Here is a 27,081-nt window from a genome sequence, read left to right on the forward strand (position 1 = left end):
TGGCAAAATGTGTAGAATTGAGGAGATTTACTCAAAAACAATGTATTGTCTCCACTGTCAAGAAGGGGGGGCCGCTAAAATGTTTTGCTCACAAGGTGTGGGGGGCCCGCCAACAACATTTCACTTAGGGCCCCCAAAAGGCTAGGGCCAGCTCTGACTGCATGTGTCGGGATGGATGTGGGTAGGCAGACCTGCGAGCCACTGCGGCCCCTCGTGATGATTTCATATTTTGTGGGCCCCCCCCACCCCATTTAAAAAAAAATAATAATTATAAGATGTGGAGATGTTCATATTGAAATGTGTTTCATGTGAACTGCACTGCAATTCAGTTTTCTTGTCTAGTTCAATAAAGGTTAAATTAAATAAATAAATATTGTAAACTGCTACAGTGCACCAGTGTAAAAGGCCTATAGTTGACTCTAAAATGTTGTACTCTATACCTATTTGAAAAATGTGTTTTGATAAGATTACAGATTCTCTCAAGACCCCAAGTTTGGGAACCACTGTACCGCTGACCTATCTCTCTCTCTCTCTCCGTCTCTCTCTCTCTCTCTCTCCTTCTCTCTCTCTATATCTCTCTGTCTCTCTCTCTCCTTCTCTCTCTCCTTCTCTCTCTGTCTCTCTCTCCATCTCTCTCTCTCTCTCTCTCTCTCTCTCTCTATGTCTCTCTCCCCATCTCTATCTCTCTATATCTCTTGTCTCTCTCCCCATCTCCATCTCTCTCTATATCTCTCTCCATCTCTCTCTGTCTCTCTCTCTCTCTCTATATATATATATATATATATATATATATATATATATATATATATATATATATATATATATATATATATATATATATATCTCTCTGTCTCTCCCTCCCCATCTCTCTCTATATCTCTCTGTCTCTCTCTGCGTCTCCTCTGCCCCCTCCATGGTAGCCGGCCTCACTACTCTCTGTAAAGCAACGTTATTTTGTTATGAGAACTTATAGTAGCCTATCTTTTTGTTGAGATTATAGCTTAACTTCAGTCAACTGCTCCGTTTAACGTTAGTTTCTAACTTAATCCTTCTAGTTATAGCTAGCTATCAGGCTAGCTTGCCCCCTGGCTGAAATACCAGCGACTATTTACCAGCTGATGTATACTATAAATTGATTGTGTGTGTTTTTAGGCCCTTGTGTGTGTGGGAGCCATGGTCTCTGAGAAGTGTCCTGATGACTTGCTGCTGGCTGCTCTGGACTTCTTGGCCTCTCTAGGCAAGGTGTTCATCCCACATGATAGCCAGGTATTGTATGATAGCCAGAATGTTTTTTCCCTGAACAAAAAATATAAAGATCCCTGAAATTTTCCATACGCACAATAAGCTTTATCTCAAATTTTGTGCACAAATTTGTTTACGTCCCTGTTAGTGAGCATTTCTCCTTTAACCAAGATAATCCATCCACCTGACTGGTGTAGCATATCAAGAAGCTGAATAAACAGAAGGATCATTGCACATGTGCACCAAAAGGACACTCTAAAATGTGCAGATTTGTCACACAACACGAGTTTTTAGGGAGCGTGCAATTGGCATGCTGACTGCAAGAATGTCCACCAGAGCTGTTGTTCATTTCTCTACCATAAGCCGCCTCCAACGCCGTTGTGGAGAATTTGGCAATATGTCCAACTGGCCTCGCAACCGCAGACCACGTATAACCACGTCCAGCCCAGGACCTCCACATCCGGCTTCTTCACCTCTGAGACCAGCCACCCCGGACAGCTGATGAAACTGTGGGTTTGCACAACCAAATAATTTCTGCACAAACTGTCAGAAACCGTCTCAGGGAAGCTCATCTGCGTGCTCGTCGTCCTCACCAGGGTCTTAACCTGACTGCAGTTCAGCGTCGTAACCAACTTCAGTGGGTAAATGCTCACCTTCGATGTCCACTGGCACACTGGAGAAGTGTGCTCTTTATGGATGAATCCCGATTTCAACTGTACCAGGCAATATGGCGTTTTGTGGGCGAGCGGTTTGCTGATGTCAACGTTGTGAACATAGTGCCCCATGGTGGCGGTGGGGTTATGGTATGGACAGGCATAAGCTACAGAAAATGAACACACTTACATTTTATTGATGGCAATTTGAATGCACAGAGATACGGTGACAGGATCCTGAGGCCCCTTGTCATGCCATTCATCCGCTGCCATCACCTCATGTTTCAGCATGATGATGCACAGCTGAAAATGTCTGTTCTTCTATGGCCTGCATACTCTAGACATGTCACCCATTGAGCATGTTTGGAATGCTCTGGATCGACATGCACGACAGCGTGTTCCAGTTCCCGCCAATATCCAACAACTTTCACACAGCCATTGAAGAGGAGTGGGACAACATTCCACAGGCCACAATCAACAGCCTGATCAACTCTATCTGAAGGCGATGTCGTGCTGCATGAGGCAAATGGTGGTCACACCAGATACTGACTGGTTTTCTGATCCACTCCCCTACTTTATTTTTATTTTTAAAGGTATCTGTGACCAACCTATGTATTTCCAGTCATGTGTAATTCATAGGTTTAGGGTATAATGAATTTATTTAAATTGGCTGATTTCCTAAATATGAACTAACTCAGTAAAACCTTTAAAATTGTTACATGTTGCATTTTTTTCATTTTCTGTGCATATCTAAATCTGTAATGACATAGACTACAAATTGCAAGAACAGATCAATCTGGAGTCAGCTGTTATCTAGTATAGATGATAGACATGGTGCTGCTGAATAGTAGTTAATTCAACAGGTAGATCTGGAGTCAGCTGTTAACATAATGTGTAATGTAGCCCATTAACCTCTAAAGGTCTAAGCTGTTGGGGTGATGCATTGAATAAATGGTAAAAAAAAAAATAGTAAAAAAATAAATAATAGGGGCCTCCTGAGTGGCGCAGCGGTCTAAGGCAGTGCTAGAGGCGTCACTACAGACCCGGGTTTCGATCCCTGGCTGTGTATCACAACCGGCCGTGATCGGCAGTCCCATAGGGCGGCGCACTATTTGGCCCAGTGTCGTCCGGGTTAGGGGAGGGTTTGGCCCGGGGGGGCTTTACTTGGCTCATCGCGCTCTAGTGACTCCTTGTGGCGGGCCGGGCGCCTGCAGGCTGACCTCGGTCGTCAGTTGAACGGTGTTTCATCCGACACATTGGTGCGGCTGGCTTCCGGGTTAAGCGGGCAGGTGTTACGATGTGCGGTTTGGCGGGAGGACGCATGACTCGACCTTCGCCTCCCGAGCCCGTTGGGAAGTTGCAGCGATGAGACAAGATCGAAATTGAGGAGAAAAATATTTTTTGAATTACTCATAAGGAATAAGGTTTTGAAGTGTCTGTCCTATATCAAGGAGATTTAATAAAGCTCAGGAAATATTTTTGTTTTTTTGGACACATTTAACTCCTTATTTTTGTTGGCACAAAACTATCTCCATTGTTCCATTCATTTGTATGGGTTACCTTCAGATGAGTTCTGTCACACTTGTGGAGGTCGAAGAACAAAATGGACAACACCAACTACATGTAGTTCACTACTGTGTGTTTGTGTGTCGTCCACAGAGTCAGGTGTTGCCCAGGCTGAGTGATCTGTTTGGGGCCCTGCTAGCTGAGAGGTCCTGGCTAATAAACCAACATGCCCTGGAGGCCTTCGCTCACTTTGCAGAGGTGAGACTCTCCTGAACACTGTTTTTAGTGATAGGAATATAATGTATCTTAAAAATTAGTTTCCTTCTTCCTGGGGGCACTTGGCTGAGTTATTTAAAACTGGAGGGATAGTGGCTACTTTAATGTACGTATGAACTCCAGTGTGTTTTCAGAAAGTATACACATCTCTAGACATTTTTTTCACATTTTGTTGTGTTCCAAAGTGGGATTAAAATGGATTTGTCATTTTTCGTCAACGATCTACACAATACACTATGTCAAAGTGAAAGAAAAATTATAACATAAAAAAAAACCCACTAATGTATCTTCATTAGATAAGTATTCAACCCCCTGAGTCAATACATTTAAACTCAGTTTTTCACAATTCCTGACATTTAATCCTAGTAAAGATTTCCTGTTTTAGGTCAGTTAGGATCACCACTTTATTTTAAGAATGTGGAATGTCAGAATAATATTAGAGAGAATTATTTATTTCAGCTTTTATTTCTTTCATCACATTCCCAGTGGGTCAGAAGTTTACTTACGCTCAATTAGTATTTGGTAGCATTGACTTTAAATTGTTTTACTTGTGTCAAACGTTTTGGGTAGCCTTCCACAACCTTCCCACAGTAAGTTGGGTGAATTTTGGCCAATTCCTCCTGACAGGGCTAATGTAACTGAGTCAGGTTTGTAGGCCTCCTTGCTCGCACATCCTTTTTCAGTTCTGTCCACGAATTTTCTATAGGAATGAGGTCAGGGCTTTGTGATGGTCACTCCAATACCTTGACTTTGTTGTCCTTAAGCCATTTTGCCACAACTTTGGAAGTATGCTTGGGGTCATTGTCCATTTGGAAGACACATTTGTGACCAAGCTTTAACTTCCTGACTGATGTCTTGAGATATTGCTTCAATATATCCACATAATTTTCATTCCTCATGATGCCATCTATTTTGTGAAGTGCACCAGTCCCTCCTGCAGCAACGCACCCCCACAACATGATGCTGCCACCCGCGTGCTTCACGGTTGGGATGGTGTTCTTCGGCTTGCAAGCATCCCCCTTTTTCCTCCAAACATAACGATGGTCATTATGGCCAAACAGTTCTATTTTTGTTTTATCAGACCAGAGGACATTTCTCCAAAAAGTACGATCTTTGTCCCCATGTGCAGTTGCAGACTGTAGTCTGGCTTTTTTATGGCTGTTTTGGAGCGGTGGCTCCTTCCTTGCTGAGCGACCTTTCAGGGTATGTCGATATAGGACTCGTTTTACTGTGGATATAGATACTTTTGTACCTGTTTCCTCCATCTTCACAAAGTCCTTTGCTATCGTTCTGGGATTGATTTGCACTTTTCGCACAAGTACGTTCATCTCTAGGAGACAGAACGCGTCTTCTTCCTGAGCGGTATGACGGCTGCACGGTCCCATGGTGTTTATACTTGCGTATTATTGTTTGTACAGATGAATGTGGTACCTTCAATTGCTCCTTAAGTCTTGGCTGATTTCGTTTGATTTTCCCATGATGTCAAGCAAAGAGGCACTGAGTTTGAAGGTAGGCCTTGAAATACATCCACAGGTACACCTCCAATTGACTCAAATTATGTCAATTAGCCTAACAGAAGCTTCTAAAGCCATGACATAATTTTCTGGAATTTTCCAAGCTGTTTAAAGGCACAGTCAATTTAGTGTATGTAAACTTCTGACCCACTGGAATTAGGATACAGTGAAATAATCTGTCTGTAAACAATTGTTGGAAAAATTACTTGTCATGCACAAGGTAGATGTCCTAACCGACTTGCCAAAACTATAGTTTGTTAACAAACAATTTGTGGAGTGGTTGAAAAACGAGTTTTAATGACTCCAACCTTAATGTATGTAAACTTCCGACTTCAACTGTACATGTTAGAATCACCTTTGGCAGCGGATCACAGCTGTGAGTCTTTTTGGATAAGTCTCTAAGAGTTTTCCACACATGGATTGTACAATATTTGCACATTTCTTTTTTAAATTCTTCAAGCTCTGTAGTGTTGGTTGTTGATCATTTCTAGACAGCCATTTTCTAGTCTTGCCTGAGATTTTCAAGACGATTTAAGTCCAAATTGTAACTAGGCCACGCCGGTACATTCACTGTGTTATTGGTAAGCAACTCCAGTGTATATTTGAGCTTGTGTTTTAGGTTATTGTCCTGCTGAAAGGTGAATTAGTCTCCCAGTGTCTGTTGGAAAGCAGACTCAACTAGGTTTTCTAGGATTTTGCCTGTGCTTAGCTCTATTATGTTTATTTCTATCCTAAAAAAACTCCCTAGTCCTTGCTGATGACAAGCGTAGCCATAACATGATGCAGCCACCACAGTGCTTGGAAATATGAAGAGTGGTACTCGGTGTTGTGTTGAATTTGCCCCAAAAATACAGCTTTTTATATTCGGGACAAAATGTTAATTTCTTTAGCGTATATTTTGTAGTTTTACTTTAGTGCCTTGTTGCAAACAGGATGCATGTTTTGGAATATGTTTTTTCTGTTCAAGAGTCCTACTTTTCACTCTGTAATTTAGGTTAGTATTGTGGAGTATCTACCAAGTTGTTGATCCATCCTCAGTATTCTCCTATCACAGCCAATAAACTGTTTTAAAGTCATCCTTGGACTCATGGTGAAATCCCTGAGCGGTTTCCTTCCTCTCCGGAAACTGAGTTGGCAAGGACGCCTGTATCTTTGTGCTGACTGTGTGTGTTGATATACCATCCAAACTGTAATTAATAACTTCACCATTCACAAAGGGTATTCAGCATCTGCTTTTTACATTTTTACACATCTATCAATAGGTGCCCTTCTTTGCGAGCCATTGGAAAATTCTCTGGTCTTTTGTGGTTGAGACTGCTTGAAATTCACTGCTCGACAGATAATTGTATTTGTGGTGTACAAAGATTATGTAGTCATTCAAAAATCATGTTAACCACTATTATTGAACACAGAATGAGTCCATTCAACTTATTCTGTGACTTGTTAAGCACATTTTTACTCCTGAACTTATTTAGGCTTGCCATGACAAAGGGGTTGAATACTTATTGACTCAAGACATTTTTCTACAAACAAAATTCCACTTTGACATTATGGGCTATTCTGTGTAGATGATTGACACAAAATCTCAATTTATTCAATTTTAAATTCGGGCTATATCACAACAAAATGTGGAAAAGGAAAGGGGTGTGGACTTAAAGCACTGCTACATTTTTTTGGCAAGTTAGTTAACCTCTTCCGAGCACCTACCCCGGGTCCGGGAGCACCCCCCACCCCCCCCACACTGATTAGCATCGCTAGCATAGCGTCACAATTAAATAGTAGCATCTAAATATCATTAAATCACAAGTCCAAGACACCTAATGAAAGATACAGATCCTGTGAATAAAGCCACCATTTCAGATTTTTAAAATGTTTTACAGGGAAGACACTATGTAAATCTATTAGCTAAACACGTTAGCAAAAATCACAATTTTTCTTGTCCACCATTTTCTCTCAACACCAGTAGCTATCACCAATTCGGCTAAACTAAGATATTGATAGCCACTAACCAAGAAAAAACCTCCTCAGATGACAGTCTGATAACATATTTATGGTATAGGATAGGTTTTGTTAGAAAAATGTGCATATTTCAGGTAGATGTCATAGTTTACAATTGCACCCACCGTCACAAATGGACTAGAATAACTACATAGAGCAACGTGTTTACCTACTTACTAATCATCAAACATTTCGTAAAAATACACAGCATACACTAATCGAAAGACACAGATCCTGTGAATACAGACAATATTTCAGATTTTCTAAGTGTCTTACAGCGAAAACACAATAAATCATTATATTAGCATACCACATATGCAAACGTTACCAGAGCATTGATTCTAGCCAAAGAGAGCGATAACGTAAACATCGCCAAAATATATTAATTTTTTCACTAACCTTCTCAGAATTCTTCCGATGACACTCCTGTAACATCATATTACACAATCCATATAGAGTTTGATCGAAAATGTGCATATTTAGCGGCACAAATCGTGCTTACACAATGGAAATACTGTCCAACTACTCAAGCAATCTGCCCGGCAGCATCATGATAATACAACTATTTTTATCGAAAACTATTCATAAACTTGACTAAAAAAATACAGGTTGGCCATGAAATGAAAGATGCATTAGTTATTAATGCAACCGCTAAGTTAGATTTTTAAAATTAACGTTACTAGACATACAGTGTGCGTTACAGACAGACTAGTGCCGCAATAACGGCGTCACTATTTACCGTTATTGAGTTCACATTTTTCCACATAAAAATGGAATAACATCATAAATAGCTCTTACTTTTCGACGAGCTTCCATCGGAATCTTGGCCAAGTGGTACTTTTGTCCAAAAGAATCGTTGCTTGGTTGTAAAACGTTGCATTCAACTTCTGATATAGCAGCTAACTATAGCTAACAATTGCTAACATTAGCTAACGTGTCCAAATCCTCATTACGCAATACTGAGGAAATTCCGAAAAATAGCAATATACTCGCATAATCTGATATAACTCGGTTTCAAATAGCTTCGTTATGATGTTTCTAACACCTATATCAAATTAAATTACAGACTGATATATCTAAAGTTCATTACTTAGCGTTCGAAAATGGCATCCCTAGGTCTCTCTCTGCGTAAAGTTCAACGTCGAAAAGAAGGCGTACCTCACTCCTTGGTCTTTTATAACCTCTGACAGCTACGTAGGAAGCCCATTCCACTTCTCATTGGTTACTGACATCCAGGGGAAGGCGGGTGCAGTTCGTGTCGTTCCATAGGATATACACACCCCTTTAAACTGAACTGAGATCAGAGCTTCGCTCTCAGACCTTCGCAAAACCTGTCATGGATTTCGCTGTAGAAAGAGTTCTGTTCCACTCAGAGACATAATTCAAACGGCTATAGAAACTAGATAGTGTTTTCTATCCAATAATAACAATACTATGCATATTGTACGATCAAGAATTGAGTAGGAAGCCGTTTCATCTGTAGAGACAATTATGCTAATTTGAAACAGCACCCCCTATAGTCGCAAGAAGTTAAGAACAAATTCTTATTTACAATGACGGCCTACCTTGGCCAAACCTGGACGATGCTGGGCCAATTGATGGTATACAGATGTAAGTTGTTCTGGATAAGAGTGCCTGCTAAATGATGAAAATGTGTAATGCTCATGTTTCAGGTCACCAATCATGAGGAGGTGATCTCCCAGAGCTTGTCTTCAGAAGACACCAAAAACAAAGTGGTGAATTTCCTCAGTAAGGTAATGAATGGTACCCACCACATCCAATACACAATCATTGGGACCTGGAGAAAATAAAAGATGGGACTGAACATTGTCATGGAATTATTCTGATCAAAGGAGAGACTTTTTTTTGTTAGTTTTTTCCCCCAAAACAATTTAACTTTATTTAATTACTGCAGTAATGGAGTTGGTAAGTAACCACCCGGAGATAGTCGCCGAGAACTCAACTAGCAGAACTGAGCTACAGCATTTTATAGTTGAGACACATCCTCCTGAATACATGACAAACAACAGATGTGTGGAATGGGTGAAAAGGTTAGGATTGTTATGAAAGAAATGAATAATTCATAGACAGTATCTGCTATGAAGACTGTTCTCATTGTATGGAAACCAGGGGTTTGGTCCCCAAGACGAGGTTCTCCTTATCAGCAATTCATAACAGATCTCGTCCCTTTTTTTTGTTAGGTCAGTTGAGAACAAGTTCTCATTTACAACTGCGACCTGGCCAAGATAAAAACAAAGCTGTGCGACACGAACAACAACACAGAGTTACACATGAAATAAACAAACGTACAGTCAACACAATAAGAAAAAATCTATATACAGTGTGTTCAAATGGGGGAGGTAAGGCAATAAATAGTCCGTAGTGGCGAAGTAATTACAATTTAGCAATTAAACACTGGAATGATAGATGTGTAGAAGATAAATGTGCAAGAAGAGATACTGGGGGGCAAAGGAGCAAATCAAATAAGAATATGGGGATGAGGTAGTTGGATGGGATATTTACAGATGGAGGCTCAGTCCCTCACATGCACCACTGATCAGAGAATGGAATGTGGCTGTTGGTTTTATCACCTAGCCATCACTTAATCAGTTGCCAGCCCGAGCTTCAGAGACTCCTCTCAGTTCACACAGACACACATGAGTTCTAAGAACCCTGTTCTATTGCATAAAACAACAGTATTAAAACATATCGTACTTTTCTACAATAACGTGTGTTCTTCTAGACTATTAACGCACCGGAAACGGTGGAGACTCGGCTTGAGAGGTTAAGATTGGAGACGCCTGTTCTTGAGCGACACAACACCATACTGGAGACCAATGAGGAAACTGCTGCTGAGGTTTCAGCTGCATCTGCCGGTGTTGACCAGTCCACTGCTGACACCGAGGTGAGTGACGAGGCTGATGCCTGTGACCATATTATATCTGTGTTTTTTGGGGGGGGGGGGGGGGGGGTGAAAGATTAACTCTACAACAGCTGTTGATGTCAAACTTGGCAGATTTAGCCAGTGAGAGGATGGTAATTCAAAAACAAATTGTTTCTGTCCCTGAACCAATAGCTTAAAATACCTTCCTTATTCATTTTACTTCCCTTCCTAGACGTAATTACTGATCGTACATTATTCAACAAGTCTGTCCGGTCAGTGATTACTTTAAGGAAGTATTTTGTAAGTGTTCAATCAGTTTCTCCTCTGACTTGGATAGTGATACAGTGACTCATTACCTCCCATCCAGCCCTGTCCCAAGCGAGCACGGCAGGAAACCAGCGTTGAGGAGGAGTACAGCCGTTACCTCCAGACAGCTGAGAGTTCCCTGAGGGCCCTGCAGACGCTGGTAGAGGGGCGTGGCACCGACACCCCTCCACATTGGGTGACATCCAGACTACAGGAGCTGCAGACTCTGATAACCCATATCAGCACAGTCAACCCACCAAACCACTAGTGAACTGGCAATTTTTGTATTATTTCTTTTTAGCTTTGTTATAAATCTGCCTGTTACAAACCCTATTTTATAAAAAGGGGTATGGGGGGGGGAAGGGCCAGTCCTTATTAAACATGAATCCCTTGAATATGGAGTCTTTTCAGTAAATTGGGTGTGTTCAGACTGGATTGACATGATTTCCCTCTGCTGGTGAATGTGACATGACCGTCCCGTGGACTTCTACAGCAACAAATTCAATCAACAGACAATATTACAAGTGAAGCTGCAGTACACTGCAGAATGGTATTATTTCATCTAGGTCCATTGTAGCCACTCAGGAAAGAGCATCATAACCAAGAGTTGTGAAATAGTAGACGAGTCGATTTCCCAGTTCAAGCACTCAAGACAGATCAGTACTGGAAATGCTTAGCAAACATGGTCCATTAAAAAGCTTGCTTTTTTTTTGCCTGTAAATATATCCAGTTGCTTTCACTTTAAATCAAATGGAAAATTAACAGAATGTGTGTATCTTCTTACGGTTGACTTTTGTCGTCAACAAAAAATAGAGGGACAAGTGAAGCCGAGCACTAGGATGTAAACTCAGCATTTGGGCCAGCAGGTAGCCTAGTAGTTAGTGTTGGGCCTGTAACCCAAAAGGTTGCTAGATCGAAACCCAGAGCTGACAAGGTAAAAGTCATTCTGCCCCTGAACAAGTCAGTTAAATTCTTATTTATAATGGTGGGTTAACTGACTTGACTAGTTAAAGGTTACATAAAATTAAACATGCCCAGCTTTCATCCCGACGGTATTTAGTCTCGTGAGAAATAGGCTTATTGTTCAGAGCTTTAGCAGGTTGTCAGACAATTGAACTGTAAAATTAAATCAGACGTATCATAAAACCTTTTATTCCACCAGAAAGATACAAATAAATTGTCAAATCTTTCTCATTCAAAGTCCATTTCCCACCCCCCAAAAATCACACCTCTCTCACCAGGGATATGTCAAGTCTTTTCCTCAATTCCTTGCATGCTCTCCCCAGCCTCCTCAAAACGGCAGAGAGACGTGAGGAGATCTGAGGAGAATTTTCAAAGGGAAGCAAGGAAAGACTTGAAGTTTCCCCCGAAGTATCCTGACTTCTCAAAAAGTCATCCAAATTAAACTGCCAGATGAGAAATGTATGGCACAAAACTAGAGTTAAAACAGTCCACTAGTTTAGTGGATGACATTTTGGCAACAAACTATGATGACGGATTCCCAACGTCTGTCTGCTGTCCCAGTCTAGCTGGTAACAATCCCAAAGTCCCCTCACATCATTCTAGTACAAAAGTCAAGTTCCATAGACATAATTCCTTAGTAAACAGGATGGATGGTCATCTTATTAACCAACTGAAAACTGATTAAAATCTCAATTGTAAAATGTATTCTTCAGTGTCTCATATCCCATCACATTTATTTTTCATTAGCAATATTACTTCATGATAACAGTTTAGAACAGGATGTGCAGCTGGAGCGGGTGTTCCAGTTCTCCGATTGGCTGGTTAAGGAGAGGTGCATCCTGGAAATTTAAGTGCTGCAGTAACCAGCAACATGTAGTCTCTACAACGTGTCTGAGTAATAGATCCAGCCAGGTAACTGTCAATCACCAGGTGTTCTCGTCCTCTCCCCAGTTAAGGTCAGCTCCTTCTCCCCAGCCTTCTGCTTCCGTCTGGAAAATAAAAGGAATACAGCGATAAATTAAAATGGCCACTCATGAAGCAGGACCTTTTCTTACGCTGATGAATTTTCTTTATAGTACATGGGATTGACATTACATTCTGAAAAGTCAGGAGTATTATTTTGGTTGCCTGAAGTTCATGATCACTTGCCAGAAAATGTAAATGAGCCATTTACACACAGAAATGCCATATATTGTCTGCCTTTCACCTACACATAGGGGAGGAACCAGAAAGATCACTACTGGAATTCTTTGTATTTTGACTATCGGTAAAAAAAAAAAATCTCAGAACAGGCGCAACTGCCATAAAGTTGTCTCACTTAAACCAGTTTTCCAACTCCAGTCCCAACAGCAAACATTTTTGTTGTAGCCCCAGACAAACTCACCTGACTCAACTCACAGTGCTTGTTGACCGGTTGAATCAGGTGTGTTGAATCAGTTGTGTTTACAAGGGGCTTCAATGTGTTTTGTTGGGGCTTCTCCAGGACTGAATTTGGGAAACAGACTTAAAAATCACTGGGGAGGCACCCGACAGATCAGCTCTGGAATTCTTAGCCGTTTGACTTTATATATAAAAAAATAAATAAAAAATAAAAAAAAAAATCGCATCCCCTTTAAAATTTCAAGCCCTGGATTCTGTGAATATCTCAGTGAGGGACTGGTGAAAGAAGTGTATTGCTTTTTGAAGTGATCCAGTGGGGCACAAGCGACCCAGCACCTACCTAGTAACAGAGAGTAGTAGTACTTTGTTTCTTTCACATGGACTCACCTCCGTCTGGTCGGCAGCTGCGAACTTGGCGGTGAGTGTTAGTGTGTCTACAGATGGCTCAGTGTGTTCTGACGGTGCAGCTGTGAGCAGCCCAGTATCACTAACATCGCTCTTCACAGGCAGCAGCAGAGCTGCAGCAGACGATAGTTTAATGTCCGGCTCCATGTCTGCAAAGAAGTCCAATTCCGGGTCTCTCTCCTGCTTCCTCTTCACCTCGATGGTGAACTCCTCTCCCAGAACCCTCGTGCCGCCATCCTTGCGTGCGGTGTGCAGCTTGGGCCTGGGCTCGTCGTTAGGTTGCGGTTCTTCTTCCTGCCCCCAGCCGTTATCCCAGGAAGACGTTACCGTTGTCTTCCTCTCAAAGGCCTTGAGGTTATAGCTCAGTTTGAGGGGTTTGGACCCCCCTCGCAGGGGCTCGGCCGTCAGGCTGAGGGGGGGTGGTGGTGGTGCAGTGGCCCCTCTGGGTGGGGAGGTTAGAACGACAGGGTCTGGTATGGGCGTGGTGGGGGAGAGGTCAAACGTGGGCTCTGTGTCCTCGACGTTATCCCATGGTTCCTCCTCTTCGTCCCGCGTTCTGTCGGAGGCCTGCATGTGTATCTGGACTGGCTGCTCCTGTTCCCCCTCCTCTGGGTCACTCCAATCTGGCCAGTCCTCGGCCTGACTCCGGCCCTCTGTCCTTCCTGGCTGGTCGGGACTGTAGGAGGACTCCTCTTCCTCGTTTTTGCTGAAGCCATTCAGGGGTAGAGACATCTCTCTACTACTACCTGGAATAAGGGCCAGATGAGACTGGTATAAACTTCAACCACTGAATGTGAGTGAATTGGAAGAGGTAAAGTTCCCAGTATTACTTCCTTACCTGATTTGGGTGGCAGGGCGAATATCCCGGGGGTCTCTCTGGCCTGAAGGCTGTCTATGTTCCCCAGGACCAGCCCCCCTCTCACTGCTACCGGTTTGGGGAACAGACTCAGGACCTTTGAGGGCTGGGCCATCTGGGGATGGGACTCTCCAACTATGTGAACTGGAGAGGCTAGAGAAGGATTAATTGTTTTGTAGGGAACTATGACTAGCAACACTGCAGTTTTATGAAATCAAAAAAGACAAGCGTTATCTTATGTGTTTCTTACTTTCTGGGGTGACTTCAGTAGACTTAGTGAAGTTGGGCCTGGTGCGTTTGAACACTTTGGTCCTCTCCCCACCCACCACCACTTGGGCACCTAGCAACGGCACCAGCACAGCCAGGCTCTGCAGCGTCATGGCAACCAGAGAATCATTTGTGTCTCTCATCCCAAGCAACACCTGCAGTTTACAAGGGAGGGAGGAAGAGATCTTGAATTGAAAGTGTTTTCAAAACATACAAGGCAAACCCCAGCAAAGACTAAATATACTGAACAGGTCTGTGGTTCCAACATTTGCATTACCGTATAATGTTTCTGAAACTTATGGGACGTGAACCACACTCATCTGGTCGTAACTTTCCGGGGAACCCTAATACCTAGGTTCACATCAGTGGGGTAACAGTCTTGAAGCAAATGGACAACCCGGCTTCAAACCCAGTCAGTAACATCAGCAAATATGAAAATGGTCGGTAGAGTGTCTGACCTGAGGTAGGATGTGGTTCTAGAGTGTTTGTAGGATGTGGTTCTAGAGCGTTTGTCTGACCTGAGGTAGGATGTAGTTCTAGAGTGTTTGTAGGATGTGGTTCTAGAGCGTTTGTCTGAACTGAGGTAGGATGTAGTTCTAGAGTGTCTGACCTGAGGTAGGATGTAGTTCTAGAGTGTTTGTAGGATGTGGTTCTAGAGTGTCTGACCTGAGGTAGGATGTGGTTCTAGAGTGTTTGTAGGATGTGGTTCTAGAGTGTTTGTAGGATGTGGTTCTAGAGTGTCTGACCTGAGGTAGGATGTGGTTCTAGAGTGTTTGTAGGATGTGGTTCTAGAGTGTCTGACCTGAGGTAGGATGTGGTTCTAGAGTGTTTGTAGGATGTGGTTCTAGAGTGTCTGACCTGAGGTAGGATGTGGTTCTAGAGTGTTTGTAGGATGTGGTTCTAGAGTGTCTGACCTGAGGTAGGATGTAGTTCTAGAGTGTCTGACCTGAGGTAGGATGTGGTTCTAGAGTGTTTGTAGGATGTGGTTCTAGAGCGTTTGTCTGACCTGAGGTAGGATGTAGTTCTAGAGTGTTTGTCTGACCTGAGGTAGGATGTGGTTCTAGAGCGTTTTACCTGAGGTAGGATGTGGTTCTAGAGTGTCTGACCTGAGGTAGGATGTGGTTCTTCAGCTCATCTTGGGAGAAACACTCAGCGTAGACGTGAATGTGAGCCAGCAGCACGACCCGGACGTGTTCCTCGTTGACCTTGAAGAGCTTCAGCAGCTGAGGAACCACATGTTTTCTGTAGAGAGAGACAGACAGGAGGCACTCCTCACTCCCGCCACAATCTGTCAACACAGACAGATTATAAACCTGGTGAAATATATTCGTTGTGTGTAATCCCTTGTAAATAAACTTGATAAAAAAGGGTTTTTAAACAGAACACGATGCATTCAACATGCCAATACTACGCACAAAAATAAGTAGTGATGAAGTCAATCTCTCCTCTACTTTCAGCCAGGAGAGATTGACATGCATATTATTAATATTAGCTCTCTGTGTACATCCAAGGGCCAGCCGTGCTGCCCTGCTCTCAGCCAATTTAAATTTTCTTAAGTCCCTCTTTGTGGCACCTGACCACACGACTGAACAGTAGTCCAGGTGTGACAACTAGGACCTGCCTTGTTGATAATGTTGTTAAGAAGGCAGAGCATCGCTTTATTATAGACAGACTTCTCCCCATCTTAGCTACTGTTGTATCAATATGTTTTGACCATGACAGTTTACAATCCAGGGTTACTCCAAGCAGTTTAGTCACCTCAACTTGCTCAATTTCCACATTCATTACATGATTTTAGTTGAGGTTTGGGAATGATTTGTCCCAAACACAATGTTTTAATAGTTTAAAATATTTAGGACCATTTTCTTTTTTTCTTTATTATTCTGAAACTACCTTCAGCTCTTTGTTAAGCGTTGCAGTGACGTCACAGTGACGTCACCGTGGTAGTTGAATATACCGAGTCATCTGCATACACAGACACACTGACTTGACTCAGAGCCAAGTCATTAGTTAAGATTGACAGCTGCCCTGGAGGACATGCGTGACTGCTTTCAAAACGGCACCATGTTCTCTACGCCACATGGCAAAATGGGCATAATTGCAGGAAATAAACTTTGTCTTCGCTTTCACGAGAGGGGGTCGCTACAATGTTTTGCTTGCAGGGTGGGGGGGTGATGTGGGTGCGCAGACCCAAGAGCCACTGCAGCCCCTCATGACGAATTGTTTTTTTGTGGCCCCCACCCCGATCCCTGGTATAACACGTTTTTCAGCATCAGATGATGATCAATAATGTCAAGCTGCACTGAAGTCTAACAAAACAGCTCCCACAATAATTGTATTATACATTCCTCTCAGCCAATCATCAGTCATTTGTGTAAACTGTGTACATGTTGAATGCCCTTCCCTATAAGCTCAAAATCTGCTCATTTGTCTACTGTGAAATAACATCTGGGCAAACAATTTCCCCCCCTAACGTTTACTAAGGGTTGGTAACAGGCTGATTGGTCGGCTGTTGGAGCCAGTAAAAGGTGCTTTGCTACTTTTAGGTAGTGGAATGACTTTTGCTTCCCTCCAGGCCTGAGGAGACACTTTCTAGTAGGCTTAGATTGAAGAGATCACAAATAGGAGTGGCAATATTGTCCTCAGTAATTTTCCATCCAAGTTGTCAGACCCAGGTGACTTGTCATTGACCCAGAGTGCTCCACACGGGTGATAAATAGCCAATAAATATCAAAAAAATACAAACCTTTCTTTGGCTTTAAGAGGTGAGGCAGAAAGCTCTTCACAGCAGTGGGTTCAGCAAACACCATCCCATTGAGAAGTTTTGGGACAAGACGCGTTGCTATCAGTTCCTCTGGCAGGCTCTGCACCCGGTCCAACAGAAACCTACCGTACAGACAGAGGATACTTTCTGTGGGCTCAGACAGTAACAAGTTAATTGGCAGACATTTTGTTATTTGAGGAAAATAAATAATCTCAAAGATAACAATGTATTGTCACATACACCGGATAGGTGCAGTGAAAGGAGTCGTTTTACAGGGTCAGCCCATACTAGGAACGATGACAAAGGCAGAGCTGTCACCGACAATCACTAACAGCCTAATTAATATGCACACACAGTCACTCACTCACTTAAAGAATTCATTCTTCTCTTCTTCGGCCTTCAGGGTCAGGCTCTTCAGAAAATTCATGACCTCCAGAAAGTCATTTCTGAAGAAGTCGTGAGTGAGTAGGGAGCTGAGGGAGGGCCGAGACAGTGGATCAGAGGTCAACAGGCCTGCTTGGAGAGTCCTCTTCAGACTGCCTGATAACTCTTCAGAGACTAAAGAAAGAGATGATACAGTGAGTTCCCTCAAATTAAAAGCTGACAATCTGCACTTTTAAAATCAATCAACATGTACTTATAAAGCCCTTTTTTATATATCAGACGACGTCACAAAGCTAATACAGAAACCCAGCCTAAAACCCCAAACAGCAAGCAATGCAGATGTAGAAGCACAGTGGCTAGGAAAAACTCCCTAGAAAAAAGGCAGGAACATAGGAAGAAACCAAGAGAGGAACCAGGCTCTGAGGGGTGGCCAGTCTTCTTCTGGCTGTACCGGGTGGAGATAAGAGTACAAGGGATGAAACGGTTACATGATAAAACATGGGAAAATTTCCCAACGGTTAGTATTACTGTTTCAAATGTTGAATCATCATTAAAACCGTGTTTGATTACCACAGTTTGAAAAACTCACGGTAAATACTGTCCAGCGTCAACCAAAGTTAGCAACAGTCTGACGCAGGTGCAGCTGTGCAACGTGGGTTTTGTTTTGTGTGAAAACATGGCGGAAGGCAGTGACAGCATTCGGGAGATTTTCCAGCCTTCTAAGAGGACCAAATATGAAGTGTGATTGTATTTTGGCTTTTACAAGAGTGCGGAGGGAAACTTAAAAATCGAAGATGGTCATCCTGTCTGCAGAACATGCAAACAGGGTGACCTTTGTGACCACCACTTTATAGCGAATGCAAGGGAAGTTAACCTTTAGCTCAATGCAGGGACTTCGGGAATGGGGGAAAATGTCATGGTTTGTCTAATTTGCTAATAGCTTGTCAATAAGGTAAACTGAAGCTTTCAGTGTTACCTACTCTTGTAATAAACACTACCCGTTGTTCTGCTGCTGTGTGGGTCGTGTGTCTGCAGACTATTCTCCCTTTGCACATGATAACACCTTATGTAGTTTAGTCACCCAACCAACATATTTTGTTCATTTAAAATTCATCATTTGTCGACTTGGTTGTAAAAGTGTTCCAACAGGAGAAACACTATATACACACACACACCTATACAAGACTCCTGTGTCAATTGTTGGGCTCATTGCAATTACTATCACTGTCTTAAGACTCATTTGTATTTATGCCATATTGTGCATGGCATATATTCAAATGCAACACAAGAAGATGTGTGTGAATAATAATTATAATGTTACACCAATAATAACAACACTACATTTGCTATTTCCTTGTTTACAGAGTGGGCGTGCAGCAGGCAACCCCAGTGATGCTATTGGTCCCTCCTCATCTACAGTTTACAGAGTGGGCGTGCAGCAGGCTTACCCAGTGATGCTACTGGTCCCTCCTCATCTACAGTTTACAGAGTGGGCGTGCAGCAGGCAACCCCAGTGATGCTACTGGTCCCTCCTCATCTACAGTTTACAGAGTGGGCGTGCAGCAGGCAAACCCAGTGATGCTACTGGTCCCTCATCTACAGTTTACAGAGTGGGCGTGCAGCAGGCAAACCCAGTGATGCTACTGGTTGATCCTCATCTACAGTTGTGACACAGACACTCCAGAAAGCATTTACAAAAGGCAGGCTGCTTATGTACCCACATCAAAACATGCTCAAGACCTCACTGCAGCCCTTTCATATTACACTGCAAAGGACGTGATGCCATTTCATATTGTTGAGAGGCCTGGCTTTCTGAGGCTGATAAAGGTTGCCGTGCCTCACTACAAAGTGGCATCACCAACATTCTTTTCCAAGACTGAAATCACAAACCTGTACAACCAGGTTAAAGCTGATGTTGGAAAAAGTTTGGCTCAAAGGCACATGGTTTGCTGCCAACTACTGACCTCTGGACCAGTGCAAGCAGGAGGTGGTCAACCCTACATCAGCTTCACTATCCATTACCTCACCCCAGACTGGTAACTGGAATCAAAGTGCTTGGAAACACAGTTCTTCCCAGAAGATCACAACATCAGAACGTTTTTTGAGAATATGCTGGAAGAGTGTGTGTGTGTGTGGGGGGGGGGGGGGGGGGGGCAACAAGAAAGACCTGGTCTGCATAACCACAGACAACAGAACAAACATGATCAAGGCTTTTGAAGAGTTCCCAGATTTGTGGCCTTGGTGCTTTGGCCATCATTTGAACCTGACCATCTCAAAAAGGCTCTGAAAATTCAGAGAGTTGACACAACAGTCAAGGCCTGCCGTCATCTGGTCCAAGGCTTCTCACGGAGCTGGAAGAGAAGGAGAGAACTGAGAGAAAAGCAAGCTGCCCTCAACATGCCACCGAAGGCTCTGATCCATGATGTGGTGACCCGATGGGGGATCTACACACAAGATGCTTGAATGTTTCCTCAGACAACAGCAGCCAGTCTGTGCAACACTGACTGGAGAAAGAGGAACATGGCATCTGATGACTTGCCCCAGAGACACTGTCAGCCATCAAGCCTGTCCTGGACCACATCACCCGTGATGTTCTGGTGGAAAAGGATACGGAGCCATCCCTGACCAAGGAGATGAAAAGGGTAATGAGAGAAGACCTTAACAACAGATACACACAGAGAAGACCTTAACAACAGATACACACAGAGAAGACCTTAACAACAGATACACAGAGAGGGCAAAGAGAGTCATGCACATGCCTTGTGTCATTGACCCCCTGCTTCAAAAAGGAGCTTGTTAGATGAGCCTGAGGCTGCAAAAGTTGACACAGCTGTGTCCAGGAGGCCTTGAAGCTGGCAGCTGCACAAGTCAGGGAAGAACCACAAAGCACCAGCAGCACTAACACCCCCACAGTGGCATCAGAGGGAAAAGGCCTGGCTGGGATGCTGAGAAAGATCACCTCTCTGCTGCCTTGAGGTAAAGAGGGTCAGATTCCAACCACCCCAGAAGAGTGTAAAATAAGAGGAAAGTCCACCTGTCTGCCACCCATTCCAGCAGAAGAGGATCCACTGGTGTGGTGGAGGGGCCCTGCATCAGAGCTGCCTCACCTTGCCAGGGTTGCCAGGAAGCTTTCGTGCATCCCAGCAACCAGCGTGCCATCAGAGAATAGTGTTCAGTGCCTGCGGGCACATTGTCTCCCCTCGCAGATCAATACTTAAACCGGACAGTAAATATACATACAGGATGTTATGCCAGTAGCACCTTATTCCTTTATGAAGGAAAGAACAGACATACAAATCAGTGCTGTTGATTGGATTATATATTTTGTGTTGTTATTTTAATGTCAACACCTGCACATTGGATGTGTTTACATATGGTTCTATTGTTCTTACATGCACATTGGATGTGTTTACATATGGTTCTATTGTTCTTACATGCACATTGCTTTACTTGATGTTTTTATATGCATGTTTGATGTGCTTACTTAAGGTTGCGTTCATTTAAACCTGCACTAGGGGAACTTTCACCTCTCATGGCTCCATCTTGAATGTTAATGTTTTTACACACAAAAAGTACATAGTGCTGCTGATTGGTTGTTGGTTTTCAATATAAAACTTGAAGTGATTTCAGTGTGTGCGTGTATCAGTACTTCTTGAACATTTCCAGCACATTTTAACAATCCCGCGATAATACTGATAACGTGATCATTTTGGTATCTATAATCGTGATATGACATTTTCATACCGTTTCATCTCTATAAGAATACATGGCCATTAAGGCCAGATTGTTCTTCAAGATGTTCAAACGTTCATAGATGACAAGCAGGGTCAAATAATTATCAGTGGTAGTAGTGTGCAATAGGTCAGCACCTCAGGAGTAAATGTCATTTCTGCCGATCACACGATTGGTCTGAATTTTAAACGTGTATTTTTCCATATATAGACACACCCTATGTGATGTAATCAAATATCTGGATTGAGCTCGTCTGATGCTCTAAGCTTACGGTTTGATGAAATAAGACAAATGCCCCAAGAGGATGCCAGAACGCTAGATAACCAAACCCCAAAAATAAAATACAAAATTATTATTATTTAAAATATAAAAAAAACACTTAACCTGACCCAACTATTCTCCTCTCGCTCCTGCAGAGACCATTACTCTCCTGAAGTTGATGGTAATCGGCTACAACGAGTTGGCAACCTCTCATTTTGAATACGAATTTATCTTACCGTTTTCACCAATCGCCAGTTATGGTGTTCATATGCACATTTTTACGAGTTTAATTGGGAATAATGTTTTCATATTGCAAAATCTTTGTCATGTGGTTGATAAAAATGCTAATATTTTATTTTTTACCCTTTTTGGGGAGCAATTGGGAGTTACAGTCTTGTCTCATCGGTGCAACTTCCCTATGAACTCGGGAGAGGCGAAGGTCGAGAGCCGCGCGTCCTCTGAAACACAACCCAACCAAGTCGCACTGCTTCTAGACACACGGAGGCCAGTCGCACGAAACACCGCACACCTGGCTACCGAGTCAGCGTGCACTGCACCGGGCCCGCCACAGGAGGAGTCGCTAGTGCGCGATGGGACAAGAACATCCCTGTCAACCAAACCCTCCCCTAACGACACTGGGCCAATTGTGTCTCCCGATCGCAGTCGTCTGCGACAGAGCCTGGACTCGAACCCAGAATCTCTAGTGACACAGCTAGCACTGTGATGCAGTGGGAGGCCCTGGTTAATCCAAATGCTACCCAAAAACAAACTTATATTGTCATTGCCAACTATGTAAAAATATCCTACATAAAGCCAACAAATAAAAAATGTTGAGGCCTGCAGGTAGAAAATATCCTGATAAAAATAAATATCCTATAAATCACTAAGGCGACACATGGCCTGTCTGCAACGAACTTCAAACACTGTATCAACTATTTAACTTGGGTCTGGCCTAAACAATGGGTCCACTCCGACAATGATAACGTGAAGACTGGAATAATAATATTGAATGCATTAAACAAAATGACCATAACCGAAGTAACAACAACATTGTAGATTAGAAATGATATGAATTAATGGTAAACGTAGTACTGGTGATATACTGTATGTAAACAGGGAATTGATATACACTAGTAATCAAACAATTCACACAATGAAGTTATGAAACAATGAATGTGCACCAATTGGCAGGAGAGAGTGCATTCTGGAGAGAGAAGTGCATTGTGCATCTGGGCGTATAGTCAATCCAACATCGGCCATGCAGCATTTATGGTGATACGACAGCAGAAAGGCAGGGCATTCATACTGCTTGCGCTTCGCAGAGCCGTTGTCAAGGAAGTGAGCTCGTGTTTATACAGGATGTACCGCACCCACCTACCATTAACCAATCATGTCAATGCGAAGCTATATAAGAGCCCTCCGCATTGTTACAAAATTTGTGAGGCTCTGCATTTACGCCACACCCTCCGACCACATATTCGGATCAAGCGTAAATTGGCTTTTAGTCTCGGGCCTCTGCAATGGATTAGTTCACTGAGATGGGCGAAAATATATATTACTGCTCGACTAAATACAATCTCGGTCGACCAACAGCCTAACGACCCCAAAGAAATTGACCAGTCGACTAAATTGGGTTCAGCCCTAATACAGAGTGTACATTTACAACTCTTTCCATGACATAGACCTCTCAAAATCAACTCTGGACCTACAAGCCAGTTGTTCCATTGTTCACCTCTAACCAGGAACTAATTAATTATCAGGTAGAACAGAAAACTAGCAGGCTCCAGACCTCGTAGGGTCAGAGAATCCAGGTGAAAGCTATGATCCCTTATTAATGTCACTTGTCAAATCCACTTCAAACTCAGTGTAGATGAAGGGGAGGAGACGGATTAAAATCATTATTTAACCTTTGAGACATGGATTGTGTATGTGTGCCATTCAGAGGATGAACGGGCAAGATAACAGATTTAGGTGCCAGGCGCATTGGTTTGTGTCAAGAACTGTAACGCTGCTGGGTTTTTCACACAACAGTTTCCCATGTATCAAGAATGGTCCACCACCCAAAGGACATCAGCCAACTTAACACAACTTTGGGAAGCATTGGAGTCAACATGGACCAGCGTCCCTGTGGAATGCTTTCGACACCTTGTAGAGTCCATGCCCCGACAAATTGAGGCTGTTCTGAAGGCAAAAATGGGGAGGTGCAACTCAGTATTAGGAAGGTGATTCCTAATGTTTTGTACACTCAGTGTGGGGAAAGAGAGAAGAGGTATGGCAGGAAGAGGACAGGGAGGATGAGCAGAAGACCAGGCAAAGGAGAAAGAGAGCGTCACAGTCAGAGATTTTCAAGCATCATGTTCATTTCCATAAGAAAAAAAGCCATTCCATCATAGTGTACAAGTGTGCTGTTCAAGGTTTGAAATTCAACATCCCAACAGTCAATCAGGTTGAGGCTTTAAAGCTTCTCCACTCACCATAGCCATTGAGAGAATCATTTATTTTCAAATTCAGGAGAGGGATGAGGGTTTCCACCATCATTCCAAAGGAGAAGCAGTCTCGAGAGTGTGCATGCTTATCTGCCAGCGTTTTAAAGCCTTCCACCTGCAAAGAATGATTCTATCAATTAAAGACTGTTTTATTATTGGTAATTATGCAATGTTAATAATAACAGTGATGGGCCTGTTAACCTTACCCGCTCCTCCGGGGGAACAGTACTGGTCTCCCTCACATTCTGAATGGTGCTGAGAAACTGAGGTGGACAATAGAATAGAACTTTAAAAACACTTAAAATAACCACAGACAATAGTGATGGAAAGTAGATTAGTTATTTCTTTCCAGCTGAATTGTCAGTCACCTCCGGGGTAGCCTCAGCGAACTTGCAGACAGTCTCCATCCCCCCCAGCTTCCAATGGCCGTCTTCACTTACGAACACAGAAGACATGCAGACGTTGTTGTGGCTCGATTTTCCCTGATGGGGAGAAAGACGACATGTTATAACAGAAATGACAACCAATAGGGAACAGCGCAGAATCATGTGAGAGAGTTTAAATGTTAAAACGTTCCCGTCCAACACTTTGGTCGTGTGAAAAAAAATTGATGCCTGCAGGGATTCTTCATTAATAGTGTCTGTGTGTGTGTGTGTGTGTGTGTTCCTTACCCTCTCATGCAGGAAAATCAGGGCCTGTAGCAGGTCATAGATGCCTGCACACAACTCCTCCGGAGTCAGGCTGTCCAGCAGGGGCTCCAGAGGCTGCACACGCTCCGTCACCAGGTGGATACCCCCATCCTGCACTGAGCATGACAGGAAACGCAGCAGACACGGGTGCCTCAGGGTCTTCAGGTGCTACAGGGAACATTCATTAATGGCTCTTATTTTGTTCCAGCAGCTCATTCCTGTATAAAGTAGGATGAATGTAAAACTATAATTTATTCAGGTGATAAAAGGCAGTACAGGACGAGAGGGGAGAGGCTGGAGGGATGTGGATGTAGCCTTATCCCTTTTAACGCTGTGCTTCCTTATCACATTGATGGGTTTTTTTCTTCACAATACCACACTCAAGCAAAGGGATGGTAAGTGATTTCCTTGGTAATGGCAGCTACATACACAAGGGAGCATCATTGCCCTCCAGTAGCCTCACATCATGAGTAGCAGCATGTGTCACACTTACTGTAAGTCACTCTGGATGAGACTGTCTGCTAGGGCTTAAATATAACACAACAAGGCTCAGACAAATTCAAGTGACCATTTATCATGAGGATATATTACAGCCAGGGCAGCAGACAGAGACACTGGTGATGCCTTGCCCAAATGTGACTAGCCTGGAGAAATCCAGTCTGTTTGTGATAACATTCCACTTAGTTGCTTGAATAATTGTAAGCGAGCGTTGCGCCTTGTCAACACTCCTCTCCTTCTCATGCTAAACATGGCATGACAACAAGTGACAGTGAGTGGCAAAGAGTGGAATGACAGCTAAACAGACTGGTACCCAGGCAACAATCAGACGGCTGTGTCACTCGCATGGGTGACGCCATACTCTGTCCGGAAGACATGTAGATACCATATGCGTTTACCTTAGCAGCTTTGTTGACTTTGTCTTCGTTGCCCTGCTTGTGAACAAACACAGAAGCCGGCTTGCCATCCTGGAGCACGGCAGAGTACATGGTCAGCCCTGAGGGCAGGGTTAGGAGCGGTTCCTCCAAGATGATGCTCCGCATAGCGCTGCTCTCCGCGCCCATGGTCGCTCACCCCTCGATGCGGTTGTTCGGGACGCAGTGCCTGACGATCACACTGTACAGGGATTTAAAATAGAATTAGAAAAACTTTATTGTCCACATTGTGGACCTTTTTTTCCCCAACTTCACCACATAAAAACAGACACTGAACACCATCAGAAGCACATCAACATCATGAAATAAACTATACAAAGTACAAATTCAGTATCAAGTTCACATATATTCAATAATTTGTCTAAACCATAATCATCAATAGTTCCTAATTTTAAATAAATCAAATATCATCATCATCATCATCATCATCAGATGACAGATAGTTAGCTAGCTAGGCAGCGTAGCTAACTAGTATCTGCATGTTAAGTGATACACATCTGGCTAGTTGACATGGTTGAATGCTGTTGATATAACCAGGTCACGCTAACCTCCTTCTTGGACTCCTGTCATGCAGAGTTAATACAGCAAAATGGCACTCGGAAAGCAAAAGGTGTTCACACCTGGCTAGCTAGCTACTAGCTAACCTAATCATCTTATTTCTGCTAGCGAGACTCTGGTTGCTTTACAAATGGCTAGGTAGCAAGGCAATAGCGTTGTATACCCAGTATCAGTAGTGTTAATGTCACATCGAAGTTTGTGTTACCTGTTTGGTTGAGTGGCACTTCTACGTATGGACAGCCAGCTAAGTTAGATGGCTACGCTCGCAAGCTAGCCTTGCTAAAAGTAGTCATCGCATTGGTTGTCACTTGGTCTTCAGTCATAGACACTTCAGTTGATGCTCATGCCAATAGACAAACATTTATATATAATGTCAATTGCCAATAGGTTAGCAATCCACGTATTTAACAATGGAGAAGATATTCGTTGTTTAACTTTAACGTGAAGCAAATAAATCGCTTCCTGTGTACCAACTGTAAACAACCGGCTCTTCCTGTCAACGATTAGGACGAAACCATTAAATAAAAGCCAGTGGCAGGCGGGCAGGGCATTAGAATCAAATATGAATTGGCGTTTGAACAACCACGAATAAGTAACTATAAAATAATTACAGTTGTTCTAAACAGTTCGTTCATTTGGTATCGTGCAGTATTTGGTGATTAAATCCGTATGATATAAAAATCAAAATACGTTACCCTCTTTATCAATACAAAATGGTCAATGCCATAGTGGTACGAGAAAACGCTGGTAGAACGCAACATATTATGCTACTTTACCTAACTGCAATCATTACCTTTATGGCTGCAATAGCGGCGGGCTATGCATTATTTTTTTGACATGAGCCATTGCCTACTCCAGTCGTCGGGGCCCTGATTGGTGTCACACTTTTGCCCCAGCTAACACACCTGACTCCAATGATCAACTAATCACGACCTTCAGTTTAGAATGCGATTAAGCTGAACAAAAATATTAACGCAACATGTAATGTGTTGGTCCCATGTTTCATGAAGTGAAATAATGTTACA

At 43.0% G+C, this 27,081-nt stretch overlaps 2 protein-coding genes across 7 annotated transcripts in view; one reads left to right on the plus strand and one right to left on the minus strand.

Annotated features, from left to right (window-relative positions):
- Window positions 1–10,774, plus strand: part of firrm (fignl1 interacting regulator of recombination and mitosis) — a 21,845-nt gene extending 11,071 nt beyond the window's left edge. For 3 of the 4 annotated variants that reach the window (XM_055943834.1, XM_055943835.1, XM_055943838.1), the window contains exons 20-24: window positions 1,153–1,266; window positions 3,555–3,659; window positions 8,863–8,943; window positions 9,933–10,094; window positions 10,441–10,774. In XM_055943834.1, the coding sequence (XP_055799809.1) occupies window positions 1,153–1,266; window positions 3,555–3,659; window positions 8,863–8,943; window positions 9,933–10,094; window positions 10,441–10,647 (669 nt within the window). In that variant the 3' untranslated portion in view covers window positions 10,648–10,774. The remainder of the gene's footprint in view (window positions 1–1,152; window positions 1,267–3,554; window positions 3,660–8,862; window positions 8,944–9,932; window positions 10,095–10,440) is intronic. The other variant, XM_055943836.1, reaches the window with a different exon arrangement.
- A 741-nt stretch (window positions 10,775–11,515) lies between these two features.
- scyl3 (SCY1-like, kinase-like 3) lies at window positions 11,516–26,948 on the minus strand. Of its 3 annotated transcripts, none has more exons than XM_055943840.1 (13): window positions 26,850–26,948; window positions 25,463–25,679; window positions 24,549–24,734; window positions 24,246–24,359; window positions 24,084–24,140; window positions 23,866–23,992; window positions 17,383–17,572; window positions 16,997–17,136; window positions 15,357–15,538; window positions 14,234–14,405; window positions 13,966–14,136; window positions 13,110–13,873; window positions 11,516–12,331 (listed from the first exon to the last, which is right to left on the minus strand). In XM_055943840.1, the coding sequence occupies exons 2-13, from the start codon at window positions 25,625–25,627 to the stop codon at window positions 12,266–12,268; spliced, it is 2,334 nt and encodes a 777-aa protein (XP_055799815.1). In that variant the 5' UTR covers window positions 25,628–25,679; window positions 26,850–26,948; the 3' UTR covers window positions 11,516–12,265. The 3 variants fall into 3 exon arrangements, with proteins under 3 accessions (XP_055799815.1, XP_055799816.1, XP_055799814.1); XM_055943841.1 differs by lacking the exon at window positions 26,850–26,948 and adding an exon at window positions 26,262–26,591 and having other exon boundaries at window positions 13,966–14,127; XM_055943839.1 differs by lacking the exon at window positions 26,850–26,948 and adding an exon at window positions 26,262–26,591.
- Between the last annotated feature and the right edge of the window lie 133 nt (window positions 26,949–27,081).

This window comes from Salvelinus fontinalis, chromosome 14 (assembly GCF_029448725.1).
Source record: "Salvelinus fontinalis isolate EN_2023a chromosome 14, ASM2944872v1, whole genome shotgun sequence".
Classification (NCBI taxonomy): Eukaryota; Metazoa; Chordata; class Actinopteri; order Salmoniformes; family Salmonidae; genus Salvelinus; species Salvelinus fontinalis.